Source organism: Telopea speciosissima, chromosome 6, assembly GCF_018873765.1.
Source record: "Telopea speciosissima isolate NSW1024214 ecotype Mountain lineage chromosome 6, Tspe_v1, whole genome shotgun sequence".
NCBI classification, from domain to species: domain Eukaryota; kingdom Viridiplantae; phylum Streptophyta; class Magnoliopsida; order Proteales; family Proteaceae; genus Telopea; species Telopea speciosissima.
Window position 1 is genome coordinate 62,417,641 of NC_057921.1, and position 18,827 is coordinate 62,436,467.

The 18,827-nt window shown below is 37.9% G+C and overlaps 1 protein-coding gene across 2 annotated transcripts in view; it reads left to right on the forward strand.

Moving 5' to 3' along the window:
• Window positions 1–2,044: 2,044 nt before the first annotated feature.
• The window catches only part of LOC122663909 (mediator of RNA polymerase II transcription subunit 12), a 29,428-nt gene continuing 12,645 nt past the window's right edge, over window positions 2,045–18,827 (forward strand). The window contains exons 1-10 of one of the 2 annotated variants that reach the window (XM_043859575.1): window positions 2,045–2,117; window positions 2,898–3,478; window positions 4,810–4,869; window positions 5,131–5,236; window positions 10,446–10,511; window positions 13,537–13,590; window positions 13,819–13,926; window positions 15,088–15,237; window positions 15,349–15,675; window positions 15,814–18,227. In XM_043859575.1, coding sequence (XP_043715510.1) covers window positions 3,351–3,478; window positions 4,810–4,869; window positions 5,131–5,236; window positions 10,446–10,511; window positions 13,537–13,590; window positions 13,819–13,926; window positions 15,088–15,237; window positions 15,349–15,675; window positions 15,814–18,227 — 3,413 coding nt within the window. In that variant the 5' untranslated portion in view covers window positions 2,045–2,117; window positions 2,898–3,350. Of the gene's footprint in view, window positions 2,118–2,389; window positions 2,406–2,897; window positions 3,479–4,809; window positions 4,870–5,130; window positions 5,237–10,445; window positions 10,512–13,536; window positions 13,591–13,818; window positions 13,927–15,087; window positions 15,238–15,348; window positions 15,676–15,813; window positions 18,228–18,827 lie in introns of those variants that run through there. The other variant, XM_043859574.1, reaches the window with a different exon arrangement.

Consider the following 18,827-nt stretch of genomic DNA (forward strand, 5'->3'; position numbering starts at 1 on the left):
GGAAAAACAAAACAAATGGTGAAAACAACGATCTAAAGATGAAAAACAACGATTTGAAGATGAAGAACATACGATGAAATAAGTTGTTGGCCGAACAAAGAAACCAAAGGAAAAATAGCAAAGAGTTTTATAAATTCCCCCAAAAAATCACAGGTGAAAGCTAAGATCTAGATATAAACAATGATGTAAAGAGATTCAAAAGAAACGTATTCAAAAACATAGCACGTACTGCTGTATTGTTGAGGGCAGTAACGTACGATCGAAAAATAATCAATAGTAAAATGAAGAATCAAATTTGATTGATATTTTTTCTTAATGAAAGAGGAAACATTAAAAAAAAAAAAAAAAAAAAAAATTAGTAAATAGAGGATATCCAATTGTATACTTTACGAAATTTTATGAAATCAAAGGCAAAATAAAGAAGACTCACATGTCTTCAACTTTAGTGAAAGAGGCAAAAGAGTTGGAGCAAACCAAGCTCAAGTTTAGAAAGGTTCAACTGGGGATAGCTACAATGACTTTGCAAAGAACTCTCTCTCTTAGAATTCTTGGAACTTTCTGATAACTCTCAAAGTTGTTTTAGGATCCTCTAAAACGTATTAGGAACCTCTTATTTATGGCATATGGTGTTACCCACGTCCAAGACAAACATCCCATACCCCAACTTTTAGAGATCTTTGGCTCTAAGGGAATCGATTGGTTTTGAGGTATAGGTAGATACAAACTCCATCAAGCAAAGGTTTGTGATGAAGTCCAACACTTGTAACAACCTTTATCACATCGGCTAGGGTCTCTAGAATAGTCTAGACGAGTTTTAAGGTTGGCAAAGGCGATACGTAGCCAAAGCAAACACATACTCGAAGAGTCCTCATATTTGGGAATACCCAGAAACCGACTCAGAATTGGTTATGGCCGGCACAAGTTAGGATTTGGCAAGCGCCAGCCTCAGCTCTTTCGGTACTTGCCTCAGGTAGCTCACTTAGTTGACTTAGGTTGACAATGGGACTGGGCCCGATTTAAGTTTGAACCTGAATAAGAGGCTGTCATGGTTCTTTGAGGTTTTGTGTTAGGTATTTTCTATGCAAAACAAATCCATTTCCATAATTTTCAAAACACAAATTCTAAACAATTTGAGAGAAATCCTAAACCAAATGAGGCTATGGAATGTTGTTGGGGACTTGGGGAATCTCCCGATCTCTAAATAATGGGTCCAACGTTATTTCAGGACATATATGATTATAGGTTTCATCATTGCCTCTTTTGTTCCGGGGTGACAAAATGAAATGTCTAAACCTACCTATATGTGAAGTGTACACATACGATTATGTGATGGCATGTGTCATTTTGCTTTCGTATCTATTTGTATTTAAATGTTGTTATTAAAAGTGTATGGAGGGGCTTTTATGGGAGTTCATATCAGATAATCCTACGTGAAGATTTCCTATGGCATCTTCTTAGATTCTACATGCATGATACATGTTCCTTCTACAATTTTGTGACGACAAATGTCTTTTTGCTTCCATAAGTGCGCATCCTCTATGCTGCTATTAAGAATGTTTAGAAGGGCATTTATGAAAATAAAGGACACATATAATCATTTACATTTATAGAAGCAAAATGATATATATCATTAACAACCAGATATGTGAAAAATACAAGTACGAGTACGAATAGTTGATTCAAAATCCTATTTATATTCTCTTTATATGAAATGACCATGCTGTCCTTGTATGTATGAAACCATTCCCTCGCTGTGTCAATGTGGTCTTCTGACTTCTGTAACGCTTTGCTCACTAAAAAAGAATTCAGACTGGTCTCTAGATAGTCAGACTTTACCATTTTATCACTAATCCACGTGGCAAAAAATGAGGTGGGTCACCAACTAGATTCTATATGGACGGGAACCTTTTGCCAAATATTTATAACAGATCTCCCACTTCCCTCTGCCTTTACTAGCATCGGAAGCAACACAAACGCATCATCGTCATCATCAGCAAAGCAAAGAGTCAAAAACTCCAAGCGAGGCTCTCTCCCTCTCTCTCTCTCTCTCTCTCTCTCTCTCTTTCCCTTTCGTTGTTTATATCCTTTCCGCGATTAATTACCTGCATATCTCGAAGGTATGACATTACTCTTTTCATTTTTATGCTCTCTTATGCTGCAGGGTTTAACGAATTCGTCAATTCTACAAACCCTAGCTTCACTGTGTTCTTACGGAACCAGTTTTTAATCCCTTCAAACCATAGTTTTTCTTTAACGTTTAATTTTGGGAATTGAAGATGCTGCAACTTCAGGTACTTTTAAGTGTTGCAAGATTTGATTTTTGAATCTAATTTCTGCCGCAAATTAGGTCATTTTCATCGTAGATTCGTAAGCTTTCGTTTTCTTTTCTATTTTCGGATAAGAAAGTGAGCTTGTTTCGCTTCCAGCTCAATTGCGACTTTTAAGTTGTTTTCTGACTTTTTTTTTTTCTTCCGAGAATTAGTATTTTCGGTGAGTAATTGATTTTCAATGCTGATTTTGGTGTGTTTGAGCATGGCTTTGGATTTGAATTTATATCAAAGAAAAGGAAACAAAAAGATTTGACCTATATGCTTAAACTGGTTATGTAAACTGATAGATTTCCTTTTCTTGTGGTATATCATTAGATTTTATTTAATTTTTAAATTTTTTTTTTTGTGTATTTTGTGGGACTTTAATTCAGTCACTTACCATACTGTAGTTGGCAGATCACAATAAGCTGTTATTGCTCGTTGTCTTTCTTCATTCTTGGTCCAGTGTATGATATGGTTACTGTTTCTATTTGAAAATTGAGCAATTACATTTCTAAAATACTGTAATATAGTTCGTGTTAAAAAAATAAAATCTGTCACATATGTCAATAACTGTTTTAATTCCAGGTTAATCTGCATTCTGGATTGAAGGGCTCAAACAGCAACAAGGCTCTTAGGTGGGGCCAGTGTATTTTGGTTTAGCTGGACAGTGTACTAGGTAGTACTGCATTTTTCCTTAGGTCTGAGTTTACTTGGTACAGATCCTATACAATAGTATTAACTTTTAAGGTATTGGGAGGTTGTGTCTTCTCCTGAGCTTCAAAATTTGTAAGGCTAAGGAAGTTTTTCTTTCCTCATCTTAGAGTACGAATCATGGAAGATCTGCCTCAGACACAGTAACATATTTGAACTAGGGACTTCATTTCAAGCCCTTGATTTTATATGCTTTTGTTATTTCTGTGGGGGGGGGGGGTTTGGGCTTAGATCTTTCATGGTCAGACATAGTTTGGAGCATTGCTTGAATAGCTTCTTGTAGTGATCGGAATGCTGGAGGCAGTATGCCGGTGATTGTGGGGAGAAATGCAAAGGTATTCTGCTACCAGCTGTGGTGGTGGAGTTAGTAACAGTGCAGTTGGTGGGACATCTGCAAGGGATAATGCCAGAGCTGATTCATCATTTCAATCATCTAACTTCTCTTTGAATACAAGGTACTAGTGTTATCTTTTTCTTTTATCATGGTTATTCTGAGACATAGTTTTGTGATCCCTTTTTGATCCCTTTTTCCCCTTAAGAAGTATCATCCAGAAATCTGCGTACCTAGTTATGTTATGTAAATGAAATCTAGTCTTATTGTATTCCTGTATGCTTCTTTAATCTGAAATTTAATGTTGGCTTCCTCATGCTCATTTAATTTGGTATCATTTTAATTATATGACATATGGAGGAAAATTTTAAATGAAGACAAATGAGAGCAGTGATGTCATTTTCAAAATTATGTGGGTATGAAAGTCTTTCACATTTTGAACTGGCTCTCCTTCTTGTTCTATGCATCATCCCCTTTGCATCATGCATTGTCGAGTATTTGATTTGATCGCATCCAAAGCTTTTTTTAAGCTCAGGAGTAATAAATGATTTAGTTAATATATATATTTTTTATCCCAACTAAGAAAATCAAGAGACTGAAGAGGAAGGAAGCAGTCAAGAAATAATGGAGGAATATACGTTTCAAGTACTGTGGAGGCTGGTGGTTTGAGGTACCACCAGACTGGACATCAGGCTTATCAGAGATCTGAGCCGTCCAATCACAAATAACTCCTATTGATTAACACACAGTAAAGACAGTATTATATCCGCTATAAAATATGGTAAATTTTATGAGAAATTACAGTACCTTGAAGAATTATGAGACCGAAGACGGCTGCTAATTTTAATCGTGAAAGATTCTATGCTACTGATAAAACTGTGATCTTTCTCTGGTTTCCCACACTTGTTTTAGATTTATTTACTCTAATTTGTCATAGTGTATGCACTAATCTTTTTCCTCTTGTTTCTCGAGTCATTCCTTGGCAGTTTCCTTTGCTTTACATTCCTAATGATTTCCCTGTACTGATTAAGCCTCTTCCCACCTTTTTCATTGACGCTTTTCTGAGGAATGGTACATTCTACTATCCATTCCTTCCTTTCCCTCCTATTTAATCTACATTCATGTGAACCATACCCTATTCAAAAGTCATTTGCTTTGGGTAAGTAATGCTCTGATATAATTCTTTTGTATTAATCAGTTACCATTTTGCGGCATATCTCTTTGACCTTAAGATTCCTCCCTCTCAAGTGTTGGGTGTTGTTTTCATGCATTTTCTTTGGCTTATAAGTAAAGATCATAAAAATATACTATTTTTTTTTACTTTTATGTTGTATTTATCTTCTATATTTTTAAATCTTTTGCTTCCTGTTAGTTGTTCTTTGTTGCATCTTCTCAGTGGTCACCATCAAGGGTGATTTTGGCTATGAAGTCTTAAGTTCATTTTTCATCTTGCAGGCGGCCATCACCATTGTCTCCATACAAGCTGAAGTGTGACAAAGAACCTCTAAACTGCAGGTATGTAAGTGCAACAGTTCTTTTTGTTTCTTTTGCTTTCAAGATGGGTAGAGTTCTATCTAGTAGAAGGGCTTTTGTTTTCTGCGTTTCAGTTTTTCTCTATCTCTTCCTTTTGTTGGCGTTTGATGAGAATAGCATAAAGGACTGCACACAAGGTCTCTGTGGTTGTTGTGCATTTTTAAAATTTTAATAAATTTTAGTCTGGATATTTATTTTGTGGGAATTTATATATCTCATAAACTCTCCGTTTCCTTTTTAAAGACTTGGGCCACCTGATTTTTATCCCCCAACTCCTAACTGTCCCGAGGAGACACTTACCAGGGAGTATGTACAATCTGGATACAAGGAGACCGTTGAGGGACTTGAGGTAAAATTCTAACTTGACTTCAGAAAGCTACTGCATGTTTTGCATGTTGTACCACTTTCTGTCATTTTAGTCTATGCTGTTTTTATCTGTTGATTTTCTCATATAATAAAATAGTTTCTATTCTGTTCTTTATGACTTCTTATTTTTATTTTTAGTTTTTTTTACCTGTTGCATGGGCCTCTCTGTTATGAACTTTCTACCAAGATCGAACCCATTGTGTAACCATTTGATGTTTCTGTGCTTAAACCATGACTTCCTGGGCTTGACCTAGCATGGCCACCAAATTAGAAATAAGAAGAGGAAAAAGGCCGCCCTTATTTTGTAGTTTTAAATGACTTTCTGCTGTTGTTATTGTAAGAATTAGATGAACATTGACAGAAAAGCCTAAGCTCCTATTAAGCTTTCTAGAGCTATTATGGATTTGATACCTTTGTCTTCTTTCCACCTGAGAGGACAGCAGGAGAGATTATTTGGAATATATTTCTTCACTCCTGTAAATTGTGTAGCAGCATAGCAGGACCCATTAATGGTTCATTCAGTTTATTCTACAGATGATGTAATCTTTTGAGATCCTTTTTGCACTTTCTGATTGTGATGGTGATCAACTATGTACCATAGCCTCATCTCTGATATGAAGTTCTGGTAGTTGTTTTGGTTCTTTCTTCTGGCGGTGGCTGCCGCTGCAACTCTGGCAGCAGTGGCAGCTTCTACTGCTTCTTCTCCTCCTTTTCTCTTTTCCTTCATTCCCACATGCTTCTCTCTCTTTTTCCTCATCACCTAGGTTATGCAAAACCACTTTGGTGCCTTGGCTGCCTTGACAACAATGCGAGATACATAAAAGAATTGAAGACAAACCTGAAATTTGAAGTGTGCTTCTGGAAACTATGAAGAATAATAGGAGAGAAGGGTTGCAGGAATCCTATGCTGTGACCCTTGAATCCACCAAGAGTCTGTTGAGAATCTACCTAAACAAAGTACTGAATCCACACTAGCACACTGTTACAGAAAATTGAAACTATTAGCATCGAATGTATGGGGTAGGCAGAGGCCTTACAACTATTTATAAACCTTCAAACAGACTCGAGCCCAACTTTATTCTAATTGAAAACCACATTCCAATGGTGTATGATCTTTGCAGATGATATTGTTTTGGTAGATGAAACAAAAGCAGGGATTAACGCCAAAGTGGAACTATGGAGAACCTTGGAATCAAAAGGTCTGAAGATAAGTAGAACTAAGACCTGATATATGGTGTGTAACTTTAGCAGCTCTGGGACAGATAATGAGGCGGTGAATATTGATGAGAGGGAGATCTCGCAAAGTGATCAATGGTGTATGATCTTTGCAGATGATATTGTTTTGGTAGATGAAACAAAAGTAGGGATTAACGCCAAAGTGGAACTATGGAGAACCTTGGAATCAACAGGTCTGAAGATAAGTAGAACTAAGACCTGATATATGGTGTGTAACTTTAGCAGCTCTGGGACAGATAATGAGGCGGTGAATATTGATGAGAGGGAGATCTCGCAAAGTGATCACTTTGGATATCTGGGATCAATCGTAAATAAGGAGGGTGACATAGATGACGACATTGCCCAGAGGATTAAAATAGGGTGGATGAAGTTGAGAGGTGCGTTCGGAGTTATGTGTAATCGGCGTACCCTTTAAAGCTTAAAGGACTGTCATTAGACCAGCAATGATGTACGGGGCGGAATGTTGGGCTGTGAAGAAGTACCATATAAATAAACTTGTTGCAGAGATGAGGATGTTGAGATGGATGTGTGGGAAAACTAGGAAGGATAAAATAAGGAATGACCATATTAGAGCTTGGTTGGGAGTAGTTCCGTTACATGATAAACTTAGTGAGAGTCGTTTGAGGTGGTATGGCCATGTTCAACAGAGGCCTTCAGATGCCCTAGTTCAGAGGAGTGACCTGATCCAGATTGAGGGAACCAAAAGGGCCAGGGGCAGGCCTAAGATAACCTTAGGAGAAGTGATGCAGATCCAAGCATCAACAGATAAAAGCAGCCCTAAGATTAGGACTTAGTTATTTTAGCTGTAGTTTATTTTCTGTTTTCTATACTTAGTTTATTTTGTGAAATAATTGAACCCGGTTCAATTTAAGTGAGTCAGTTCTATTGGTTAGACCTAATTTATTTTGGGACTTAAAATGACCAGGTTCAACCTTGGTTCAATTTAAGTGATGCTTTCTATTTCTATTGGTCCTTAGAGGATCATTTTAGTTTGTATTAGGGTTGGTTCTGTGGCCATCTTATTAATAGCAAAATCGTGGGAGGCTGCCTACAATGAAAGTTTAAGAAAATTCTGTTTCAGCTTTGCTGCCATGGCTGCTGCTGTTAGCTCCTTTGAGAGTAAACCTTGTGAGTAACATCAAGGTGATGGGATCGGTGGACTCCGATCGACTCCTTGCATCTTGTTGTTCGGGTGGTCCTTCTTCTCAGCTCCTTGCATCTGGTAGATCGGGAGACACAATCATCTTCAAGGTGCTGTCTTGCAAATTAAATTCTGCAAATCAGTAAGTGTTTAAAGTTTTTTGCAATTACTTTCTTCTTTTAATCCTCCAGCCTTAACCAACCATCAAAATTCATCCATAATTCCATCACAGCCTCCCCTCACCCAACCCTACACTCAATCTAACTTTCAGCCCCTTTCCCCTTGCAAAACCCTAAAAACTACCATTCCCCCAAGCTGCCGAAACCCTAAATTCCCAGCTGAACCAATTCCACCTTCAAAATCTGTTAATACTTTAGCCACAGCCCTTTTATCATCTTCCTTCCATTCGATAGCAACCCCAGCCCCATCCCTCCATTAAATCCTTAAGACCCCCAAACCTATACAAAACCCCAAAACCCTAAATTTCCATTCAGCCATTTCCAACCATCCAAAGCCGAGTGCTGTTCTCAGCCTTTGGGAAACTCAACCTGAACCCCTACCCTGAATTCTCATTTTAAAACTTAGATCTCTTCATTCTCTTCTTCCCCAAAACCCGAAATCTGAAACCCTAATTTTCTGATTTTTAAATTCTTACCTAAACCTCTCCAAACTTGGTTTATTAGATCCCCCCAAACCTGCCCAGCTTTACCCCATAAGATTCAATCCAAATTCCCTAAGTCTAACCCTTGAAATGAACCAATTTCCTCAAATCAGCCCCTCCAATCCAGTAGTTTATATGATCTTGTTTTACATGTTTCCTAGTAAACTTAACATCTATCTAGGACTACATTAAGAAGTAGTGAAGAAAGACATGCTTAGCTTAGGCCTTGTTCCTGATATGACCTCAAATAGAGCAGATGGGAGTGCAAAGATCCATGTGGTCGACCCCATTTAGTTGGACTATGATGTTGTGAATTGTGATGCTGTTGTTGTATTATACTCCTTTTCGAGGCCTAGAGCTGAATTTTGGGCTGTTAAGAGGCGGTATGTAGCTAAGAAGGGTTGATGCCCTAGGGTTTGTGTTGATGTTGTATGCCCCTTCCCTTTACTTCTTTATTATTAATATGCTGTCTCTTCTAGGATCCATGTAGCCGACCCCATTAAGTTGGGATAAGGCTCTGTTTAGTTGGAAACCAAATTCCAATAGGAAATTATCACACTTAAACTGATGGTAAGCTTTGAAACTTTCTTGACAAAATCAGACTTCTAAATTATAATATAAACTGAAATAAAATGCTAATTTAGTGTAGCTAATTCCTACCCATATTCCAGGCCCGTTCTGGTGGCCGAACACAGAACTCCAATGGACCAAAAGCCTAATATGTATAGAACCCAACCAAAGGTTTATTTCCAGTTTTCCATCTAAATTGTATTTTTATGATTCTCCTGCATCAAGTATTCTTACCCCCTTTAACATAATCGAGTACTTTCCTGTTAGCCCCATCATTCTTTTCAATTTTCGTCAAAATTTTTTTTTCTTCCATTTCTGTTCTTTCTTTCATGTATTTGCATTTGGTCTCTGTTGTATCCCTCTTCATTTGTATTTATTGACGCTGCTGACTACTTGAATAAAAAGGAAGTAAAACTTGTCTTCGCAGGAATTGCTTTGAGTTTGTCAATGGAGAAGTGCTTAGTAGAATAATTTCTGAAGGAACTTAAAAGATAGAAAGGTGGACGTATGTGATATTCTGTGGGAGCATTCAGGAGATCTGGATCCACCGTTTTGAATTTTGATTACTTCTTTATGATGGAAATTTCTAGGGGTTTGTGATTATTTGGTTACTCCTAGGAAAAGGCTTTTGTCTAGACCAAGTGATGTAGATCTGACTCAGGTTTTATTCTAAGGATGAACTACAATGGAATGGGCAGTGAGAATGGCTTTCTAGGAGAGGGGAGACAATTAGAGATTCCTGTTTTGATAGGTCAACGATTCAAGAAAGAAGGGAGGATGGTATGAGATAAATTACAGTTTAAGAGTAGATTTGGGCTTACAGAGAATGTATTAGGATTTAAGGAATAGAAGAAAATGTGAAAGAGTATGAAATTTGATTCTGTTATCAGACTGTGAACATTGCCCATGTTGCAACCTTTAGAAAGGAATAGGAGGAGATAGTAGAAGACGGCGAAGAACACTCACCTAGGGTTCAGAGTTGGGTACCAAACTTCTGAAGGCTGAAACCTCCTATGGAACTTAAGCTGGAACTCAAAAGCGTCATTCCCCATTGACCGATGTGTTGCAGTAAATAATGTTTGTTGAAGTTGAACTTACCGTTGGACTAGCAATAATACCTTAAATTTGGCTCTGTTAGTTGACTCCACTTCATATGCTCTTTTCATACTTTTATCGACTCTGATTTTTCTATGTTTTCCTGTTCTTTTTTAATTTACTAGAGATTTGCCGTGTTGTAATTCCTTCTTACATCAAATTTTAATAAGGCCCTGAATTCTTAGGTTGGATCATGAAGAGTTTTTTGAATGACTCATGATTTATTTCTTCAACGATTGTTGAAGCTCCATATGCACATTATGGATGCACATTCCTTGGAAAATTATTCATCTTGCATGTTGATTAATACTTGGAATGCATTGCGTTTGGTACAGATGTATCCAATAAAAGTAGTCATGTACCATGAACTTTGGTTACATATGCACGTGTGTTTGCATGCATGAAATGGATGCATAATACTTGTTCCTTTTAACCTTGCATTGATTTTGATTCTCACAGTTAGTTGATGTTGCTTGTTGAGTGTGCCAGGAAGCTAGGGAGATATTATCTCAACTTGGAAATTTTACAAAACCTGTTGTTCTAAAATGCAAAGAGGTACTTCGTTTAAGCTGAAAAGTTACCATGATTTTTTTGTTTTAATATTGATGTTTTATCATGTTCTGATATTTATGTGTAGTTCTGTTTCTGCGTGCATTCTATGACACTTAAGACTACATTATAATTCCTCGGGTCAACATTATGCTTTCACACAACTGTTGATCCATTTAATATATATCATGTTGGATTTACTCTTGCAGTAGCCTCCTTCCAAGCAGATCTTAATATCATATATACTTTTACTATACTGGGGGTGGTGGGGACCGTAATTTTCCACTTGGAGGCACTAGATCATTAGACTAACACACATATAGTATATGCACCAATGCTCCCGAAGCATTAAATGGGTGAATGCCATTTATATTGGGTCCTGCCCTAATACATGAATGGGCATCTCTATGCAATGATGGCCATGTATTTCTTTATGTGCATGTCGCGTTAGCAATGGTACTTACTAAGGTTAAAAAAGAGCACAAAAGAAACAAGTTTATGAAAACAAAAAAAAAAAAGCTGGTGAATATTTCATATTTCTTAGTGAAAACCTGTTATCCTACTTCATGGAAGATGCTTCCCTTTGGTGGGACACTTTTTATTTTTTTCGCCTTCTTCAGATTAGCATACCAATCTAAATCTTTAAAATATTTCATGTGAACAAGGAACACTGTAACTCAATTTTCAGATGTACGTGCTAATAGTGCGTCACTGTATCACTGTATCACTGTATCATATGGCCGAATTGTCAATTCTGCCAGATATGTTGGCACTTACACGTAAACTTGCATTTCTTTTTATGTCATGTGGATACCCTTGACAGAAGAAAAAATTGCACTGTTAGGTCCATCTTTTTCTTATTCATTGAAGTTTCAGCCTAGACTCTGGGATATAGTTGTAGACGTAACCTAGGCGTCAAGGAGGTCTGAGAGGGCCAAGATGATGGGTTGCTTTTCTGTCAAGATGCACGCACTAAAAAAACTCAGAAAAAGGCCAGAAAATGGAAAACCAGAGGGGAAATGGTTGACAATGGAACGAAAAGGGAAAGTAAAAGAAAATATGATAAAGGAAAGGAGGAAGCCGCCGGAGCCGCTTTCAGTGGTTGAAGCAGCGACAGTCCCATTTTGGTGGAGAAGAGGAGGATGTGGGGTGCCACTTGATGCCTGACAACTTCATCTCTCCATCACAGTCTGTAAAGAGGACGCTGCTGCAACTCATCTTCTGTATGCAGTGAAGTACTGTGGGCTTAAAATAATTGGACTGATATTTCTTTTCTAAAACCTCTTATTTACAAATAGGTCATTTTTAATACCTATATTTGCAGTTAACTAAAAATTACTTTTATTTTACTTATGAACCAGTTTTCATATTTACAACTAAAGATATTTAGTCTTTTATATTACACGTAAGACCCTTACCCCCTACTTGCATGGAACCGCTTAACCGGTATGGGCTTGATAACTGTCTATGATAATATTTTATCTTAAAGGAAAACTTAATATGTAGGCAAGCATGCACATCCAATATATAATATAGCCATTAGGTAATTCTTTTTTTTCTTTTAATAAGGGTGGCACTTTCTCTTGGAATTTTGTACCTTTTATTTGATCAAAAGGTGTGCCATGGGTAGAAAAATGGTCTGATTCTCTCTGGGCCAGGGGGTTTCTCCATGTGCCATTCCCCATTTCCGCAACATGGTTATACACTGTGGGTGTAGAGAGGAAATCTTAAAATTTTTTTCTTTGGGAGGGCTATATCTCCTGATCCCTATGCTCCTCTTTTTCATAGTGATATGCTACCTACTCCCCTCCCGTCTCATGTGGTATTCTAATCACTTGAGGGATTAGGTTAGAAAACCTCATGTAATCCAGAATTGTAGGGATTAGGGACTCAAAATTGAAACCAAAATTTAGCAACTTCCGAATTAGAGCACCCTTGATTTACAAACTCAAAAAATAACAAGATGCCAAAATTAGTAACTATTGAAATATCAATCAACAGACCTAGGAGGTAGAAAATAGAAACTGAAATAAAAATAAAAATAGGGACAGAATTAGAAAGTAACTGAAATTTTAGGTCCATATTTAGTAACTATTGGAAAATAGCAAGTGAATCAGAATTATAAACTAGTAGAAAAATAGAAAGTAATGGTAGTAGTAGTGTCGTAACAGTATGAAGGGATAAGCAATAAACTGCCAATACAACTTGTGATCGGTGGGAGAAGATGGCAATATCAACTCTAGAACCTGATGTAAAAGCTTGATTGGATCAAAAAGGTAAAGATAGAAGAAGGGTATGAACTAGGCTTCCCACCTAGAACTTGACTAGCATCTCACCGGTCCAACTTGGCATCCTACCAAGGTTGCATTTGCATCTCACAACAAATCACGGCAAAGAGCTATAGTTTTTGTCAAAATCGTTTGGGTAGTATGATCCCCCTGCTACTTTATAACTTTGCAACATTACAAGAAAATAGTAACTCTTCATGCACAAACAAGAGAGCTCTAGACAAAATAAAATAGAAAGCTTCAACACTACTACAAATTAAAAGCGAACTACTTAATCCCGTATAAGACCTAAATCCCTAATATTTGGGCATATAGAATTGGCCCATTACATTATAAAATCCAAAATATTAAGCCCATGGCACATATAACCATTTGGAATCTCAATATTAAACATATTTTCCCTTCTTGGTCCAGTTTGATGGCTTGGTTTGTTGCTGGCCTTCTTGTTCTTTTGAATTGCATCACTCTCTCTCTCTCTATTTGTTCAGTTTACAACAACAACAACAACAACAACAACAACAACAAAACTCAGCCTTATCCCTATTTGTTCAGTTGTTTGTCTTTTATATGGGTTGAAATGATTATTGAAAACGAAAAAATATCTGCTTATGTTCAAATTTATCTTGGTTCTTTGTCAATAGAATCCCCCTTTCACTTGGGATAAGAATTTCTGGAATTTACTAATCAGCTTGTGCTTTCTATATTACGTACTATCATTCTAATTTTATTCTGGGTTATCTCAGGCAATACGAAAACGCCTTAGAGCTATCAATGAGTCTCGTGCCCAAAAGCGCAAGGTAATATATGTAGAAAATTCTTTGTTTAGTTAATATTTTACTAATTCCCTGTTTTACACCATTTTCTGTCATGTCCATTTCCTTGTATATGTAGATTTTGTGGACCTTTGCACTTTTAATAAGTTAATTCTCCTTCTTACATGGTTCCTAAATATAATGGAGTTCCAAGCTGGATACTGAAACTGGGATGTGTACTTCTCCCCCCCCCCCCCCTCTGCTATGTGACAGGCTGGTCAAGTTTATGGAGTGCCTCTTTCTGGTTCTTTGTTACTCAAACCTGGTGTATTTCCTGAACAAAAGCCTTGTGGTGAAGATTTCAGAAAGAAATGGATTGAGGTCTGCATTTCCTCCCAATAAGAAGTTAATAATATTATCAAAAAGCTTGTGTGGGTTGGTGGCACATGTACTTGTTATTTCTTGCTTCCTGATCTCATGCAGTGTTTTTGTGAAAAGTTGAGTTTATTACTTGAGAAGCTTATGCTGATCGCGTTGTTGTATTTGTAGCTTTGCTTCTATTATGTTCTTGTTTCTAAATTCTAATATTCCTAAACTAGCAACTTATCACCCAAGACACGCGCACATAGTAACCAATTGATGGTGTGAGGAGAAAAAACAAAACTAGAGCAGATCAAAGAAGCAAAACTAATTGGAAGCACTATTCATGCCTGATATCCTAAAATTTGGGTTCATGGGATGATTGGTGAGCAATTTTTGTGATATTCTTCAACATACCATCCTTCCAATTTCCCTTTTAACGAGCTACAGAAAATCAGCTTGGTCCATCCATGTTTTTGGGTTTTTTTCATTTGCTTTGCTGGTATCAACCAAACCCATTTTAGAGGTCCCATGACATGATAGGCTGACGAGTTCATCTGTACCATCTGTTTGTGGTAGTTGTGGTTTGACTTCATGCTTTTGTCTACTGTCAAAGTTATTATTTTCTGTTTGTATCAGTTTGGTTTGTAGATCAAACTGGTTAACAAATTTAATAACACATGTGTATCAGCAGTCCATGGACTAATGACTTTCTTTTGCTTATATTGTTTTCACTTTTTTCTTCGTATTTACAATTTCTATATTACAGAAGTTTGCTTTCTGTCCGTGTTCTCTTCCAATTGATTCCCAAGAGACCCATCAGAGGTTTTTCTTCTTGCCTCCTGGCAAACCCCCTGCTGTTTTTTTTTTCTCTTTCTGGTGTGTGTGTTTGAGTTGGAGTCTGCTTCCACCTGAGTTATAATTTACTCTTCTGACTTGTTACTCTTTGTAGCATATTTTCTGTATGTGTTGGAAAATTTGTGCCTACTTTTTCTATATGGTTGGAGAAGAATTATTTCTTTCAGCTGTATGGTTATGTACTCATAGTTTACATTCGCTTAAAATCATTTTTTTTTCTTTGGTTTCCTTTTTTTGGGCTTCCCTCTTTCCTATTATATGCTTTGATTCTCCTTTAATTTAATAGGATATGGACAGGGATCTGAACTATATTCCTCTTGGCAGGGTTTATCACAGCAACACAAGCGACTGCGTACTTTGGCTGATCATGTCCCTCATGGTTATAGGAGGAGAGCTCTTATTGAAGTGCTCATTAAGCATAATGTTCCGTTGTTGAGAGCTACTTGGTTTATAAAAGTAACTTATCTCAATCAGGTTAGAAATTGTTTTGAAGCTGTGTAACCTACATAATTTCTCATTGCTAGCTTACTAATGGTTTTCTAAATATCACAATGTTTGCTAATCAAGGTTTTGGTACTTTTTCAGGTTCGACCTACCTCTGCAAATGTTTCTTCTGGGCAAGCAGATAAACCACAATCAGGCCGAACTGAGCTATGGACAAAGGATGTTATTGATTACCTGCAGATCCTACTGGATGAATTTTTGTCTAAAAATGGTTCTCTATCTACTCTTTTCAGCAGGGGGGATCAATCACCACAGATGCTTCTGGCTGGGTCTGTTCACCAAGGTGATGGGGAGGAGCCTTCACTACAATTTAAATGGTGGTATATGGTGCGTATCCTACAATGGCATCATGCGGAAGGGTTGCTTCTTCCTTCTAATGTCATTGATTGGCTTCTCAGTCAACTACAGGTTATTTCTTGCTATCTTTTCTGTGAAGACTTATGGTATTTTCAAGTAGTTATAGTTTCAGTTTTCATCTGTTCTTTTGTAGCCATTAGTTCATGCAGAGTTAATGTTAAGATTTCTTATTTGTTGTTTTGATTTCAGGAAAAGGAATCACTTGAGACTTTTGAGTTACTATTGCCTATAATATATGGTGTGATAGAAACTATTGTTCTGTCACAAACATATGTGCGCAATCTCTTGGAAGTAGCTGTTCGTTCCATACAGAAACTCCCTCCTGGTGGTTCTGATCTAGTAGATAATTCTCGAAGGGCCTATACTGTCTCTGCTGTGGTTGAGATGCTCCGCTATTTGATAGTAGCTGTACCTGATACTTTTGTTGCCTTTGATTGCTTTCCTTTACCACCCTCTGTACTTTCGGGTGCAATAAATATAGCAAAGGTACATGAGGTTGCAGGGAAGATTCAATATGGGCCAAATGAACTTACTACCATGTACAGTGGCAAAAGAAAAGATTCTCATCACCGGCTCTTGTCCTTTGACCACATTGTTTCATGCATTCAGAAATCTGCTGATACTCTTACAAAGGCTGTGAGCCCTGGCCCCCAAGGTCATGGGTTGTCTACTGTTGTTCAGGCTTTGGATGAAGCTCTGATATTGGGGGATCTGAAAACGGCTTACAGTTTTCTCTTTGAAGATCTTTGTGGTGGGGGTATCGAAGAAGTTTGGATTTCAGAGGTCAGTCCATGCCTACGGTCATCCTTGAAGTGGATTGGGACGGTCAGCCTGTCACTTGTTTGCTCTGTATTTTTCCTTTGTGAATGGGCAACATGTGATTTTAGAGATTGTCGGACTTCCCGCCCTCATGGTGTGAAATTCACAGGAAGAAAAGATTTTTCACAAGTTTATGTTGCAGTAATGCTTTTGAAGCTGAAGATGGAAGATATGCAGAGCTCGGTGCAGAGCAAAAATGGCAGTCCTTTGGGAGAGAATGGCCTTTCAAAAAATGCCAGTCGCCATGATAGCCTTTCAGGTGGTACAGTTGTGGATAGGGTTGCTGTACGTAGAAAGAAACCAGAGGGTTCAAGTGGAAGTATAGATACATCAGATATTTTTCAAAGTCCAGGTCCTTTACATGATATTATGGTGTGTTGGATAGATCAACATGATGCAGGCAAAGGTGAAGGTCTCAATCGCCTTCAACTACTTATCATGGAGCTCATACGCTCTGGGATCTTTTATCCTCAAGCCTATGTGAGGCAGTTGATAATTAGTGGAATTATGGATAGGGATGAAATTCCAGTTGGTTTGGAAAGAAGGAAGAGACACCATCAGATATTGAAACAACTCCCAGGTTCCTATATGCTTGATGCTTTGGAAGAAGCACGGATTGCTGAAGTTCCATTACTAGTGAAGGCCCTGCATGTTTACTCAAATGAACGTCGCTTGCTGCTTCGTGGACTTGTTAGTGGTCGTTATAAACCCTCCACGAATAGAAATGATGCAAATATTGTCTACAAGAAAGAAAAGGATAATGCAACTTCAGGAAAGGATAGCACTTCCCCCTCACTTGAACACTGGAGGAACCTTCAGTCAGCATCCAGTCCTTTGTCTGGTCAGAATGACAAGACCAAGTCTCAAGTTGCAGAACTGAAAACTGCCATTTCCATGTTATTGCATTTTCCAAACTCTTGTCCTTTACCTGCAGATGCTCGATCTGATGAATCTCAAGGGAGTCTTAAGAGGTCCATTGGGTCAATTGGCAGCAAGTTGGATGCGACAGAAGGAACGACTGGCTGTGAAGAATGTAGGAGGGCGAAAAGACAAAAGTCAAGTGAAGAAAGGAGCCCTTATGCTCAAGGGTTTTCACCTAACCCATCGGATGATGAAGATACGTGGTGGATGAGAAAAGGACCTAAATCTGTAGAGCTCAAGGTCGATCCACCTCTTAAATCGACTAAACAAGCTTCCAGAGGGCGGCAAAAAATGGTTCGTAAAACTCAAAGTCTTTCTCAGTTAGCAGCTGCTGCCAGGATTGAGGGTAGCCAAGGAGCATCAACAAGTCACATATGTGACAACAGAATAAGCTGCCCTCATCATAGAACTGGTACAGAAGAAGTTCCTAAACCAATGGATGGGATCAAAACTGGTCATCTTGGTGATATTGTTTCAATTGGAAAGGCTTTGAAACAGCAGAGGTTGCTTGAGAAGAGGGCTATCTCTGTCTGGCTAATTACTTTAGTGAGGCAGCTTGTTGAAGGGGCTGAAAAGACTCCAGCAAAGATTGGCCAATGTAATGGGTCTTTCCCACCTATTGATGACAGGAGTTCCATAGTGTGGAAGCTTGGTGAAGATGAGTTGTTATCTATATTATATCTCATGGATGTTTCTTCTGATTTAGTTTCAGCCGTGAAGTTTCTGCTGTGGTTGTTACCAAAAGTTCTTGCCAGTTCAAATTCTACTATTCATGGTGGGAGAAGCATTCTGATGCTGCCAAAGAGCACAGAGTCTCATGCATGTGAAGTTGGGGAAGCATTTTTATTGTCATGTATCCGGAGGTATGGCTTCCTAGTTGAATTCATGGTTGGATTCAATTTGTGCCATCTCTCAACGTGCATATTCATTTTGGTGTTTGCCACTGGCCCACTTTACATGCTCGTGGTGAACTGGTTTCGTTTCTACAAATTGTGATGCTGCCTTTAATCACAGTTTCTTGTCAGTGGATTATTCATAGTTGATATGGTTATGCTAGGACCAGCATCTTCACAAAGTGCTGGTGTTTAGAGGTGTCATCATTTTCTCTGCATTGCACTGTGAAGATGGAGTGGCTCTATGTTTGACCCTATAATCTTAATTTGCCACCTTTGTACTTCAATATGAGAATCAAGGTCGGTTAGGTTTGCTTTGGGTCTGATGGTTTGTTATGCTGTTACTTAGGCCTGATTTGGTATGATTTCTATTTAAATTCAGGGGGTAATTTCTATTTCGGAAATTGTTTGGTTTGATATTTGGAACTTATTTCAGTGAAATAGATATCAAGTGGAATAGAAATTCTGAAATAGCTGAGGAGCTGTTTCCGAATTTCTATTTCATTTGATTTTACTCTTGCTCTTTAATGAGCACATGGCTATTTTGATGGGCAAAGTAGTAATTTCATG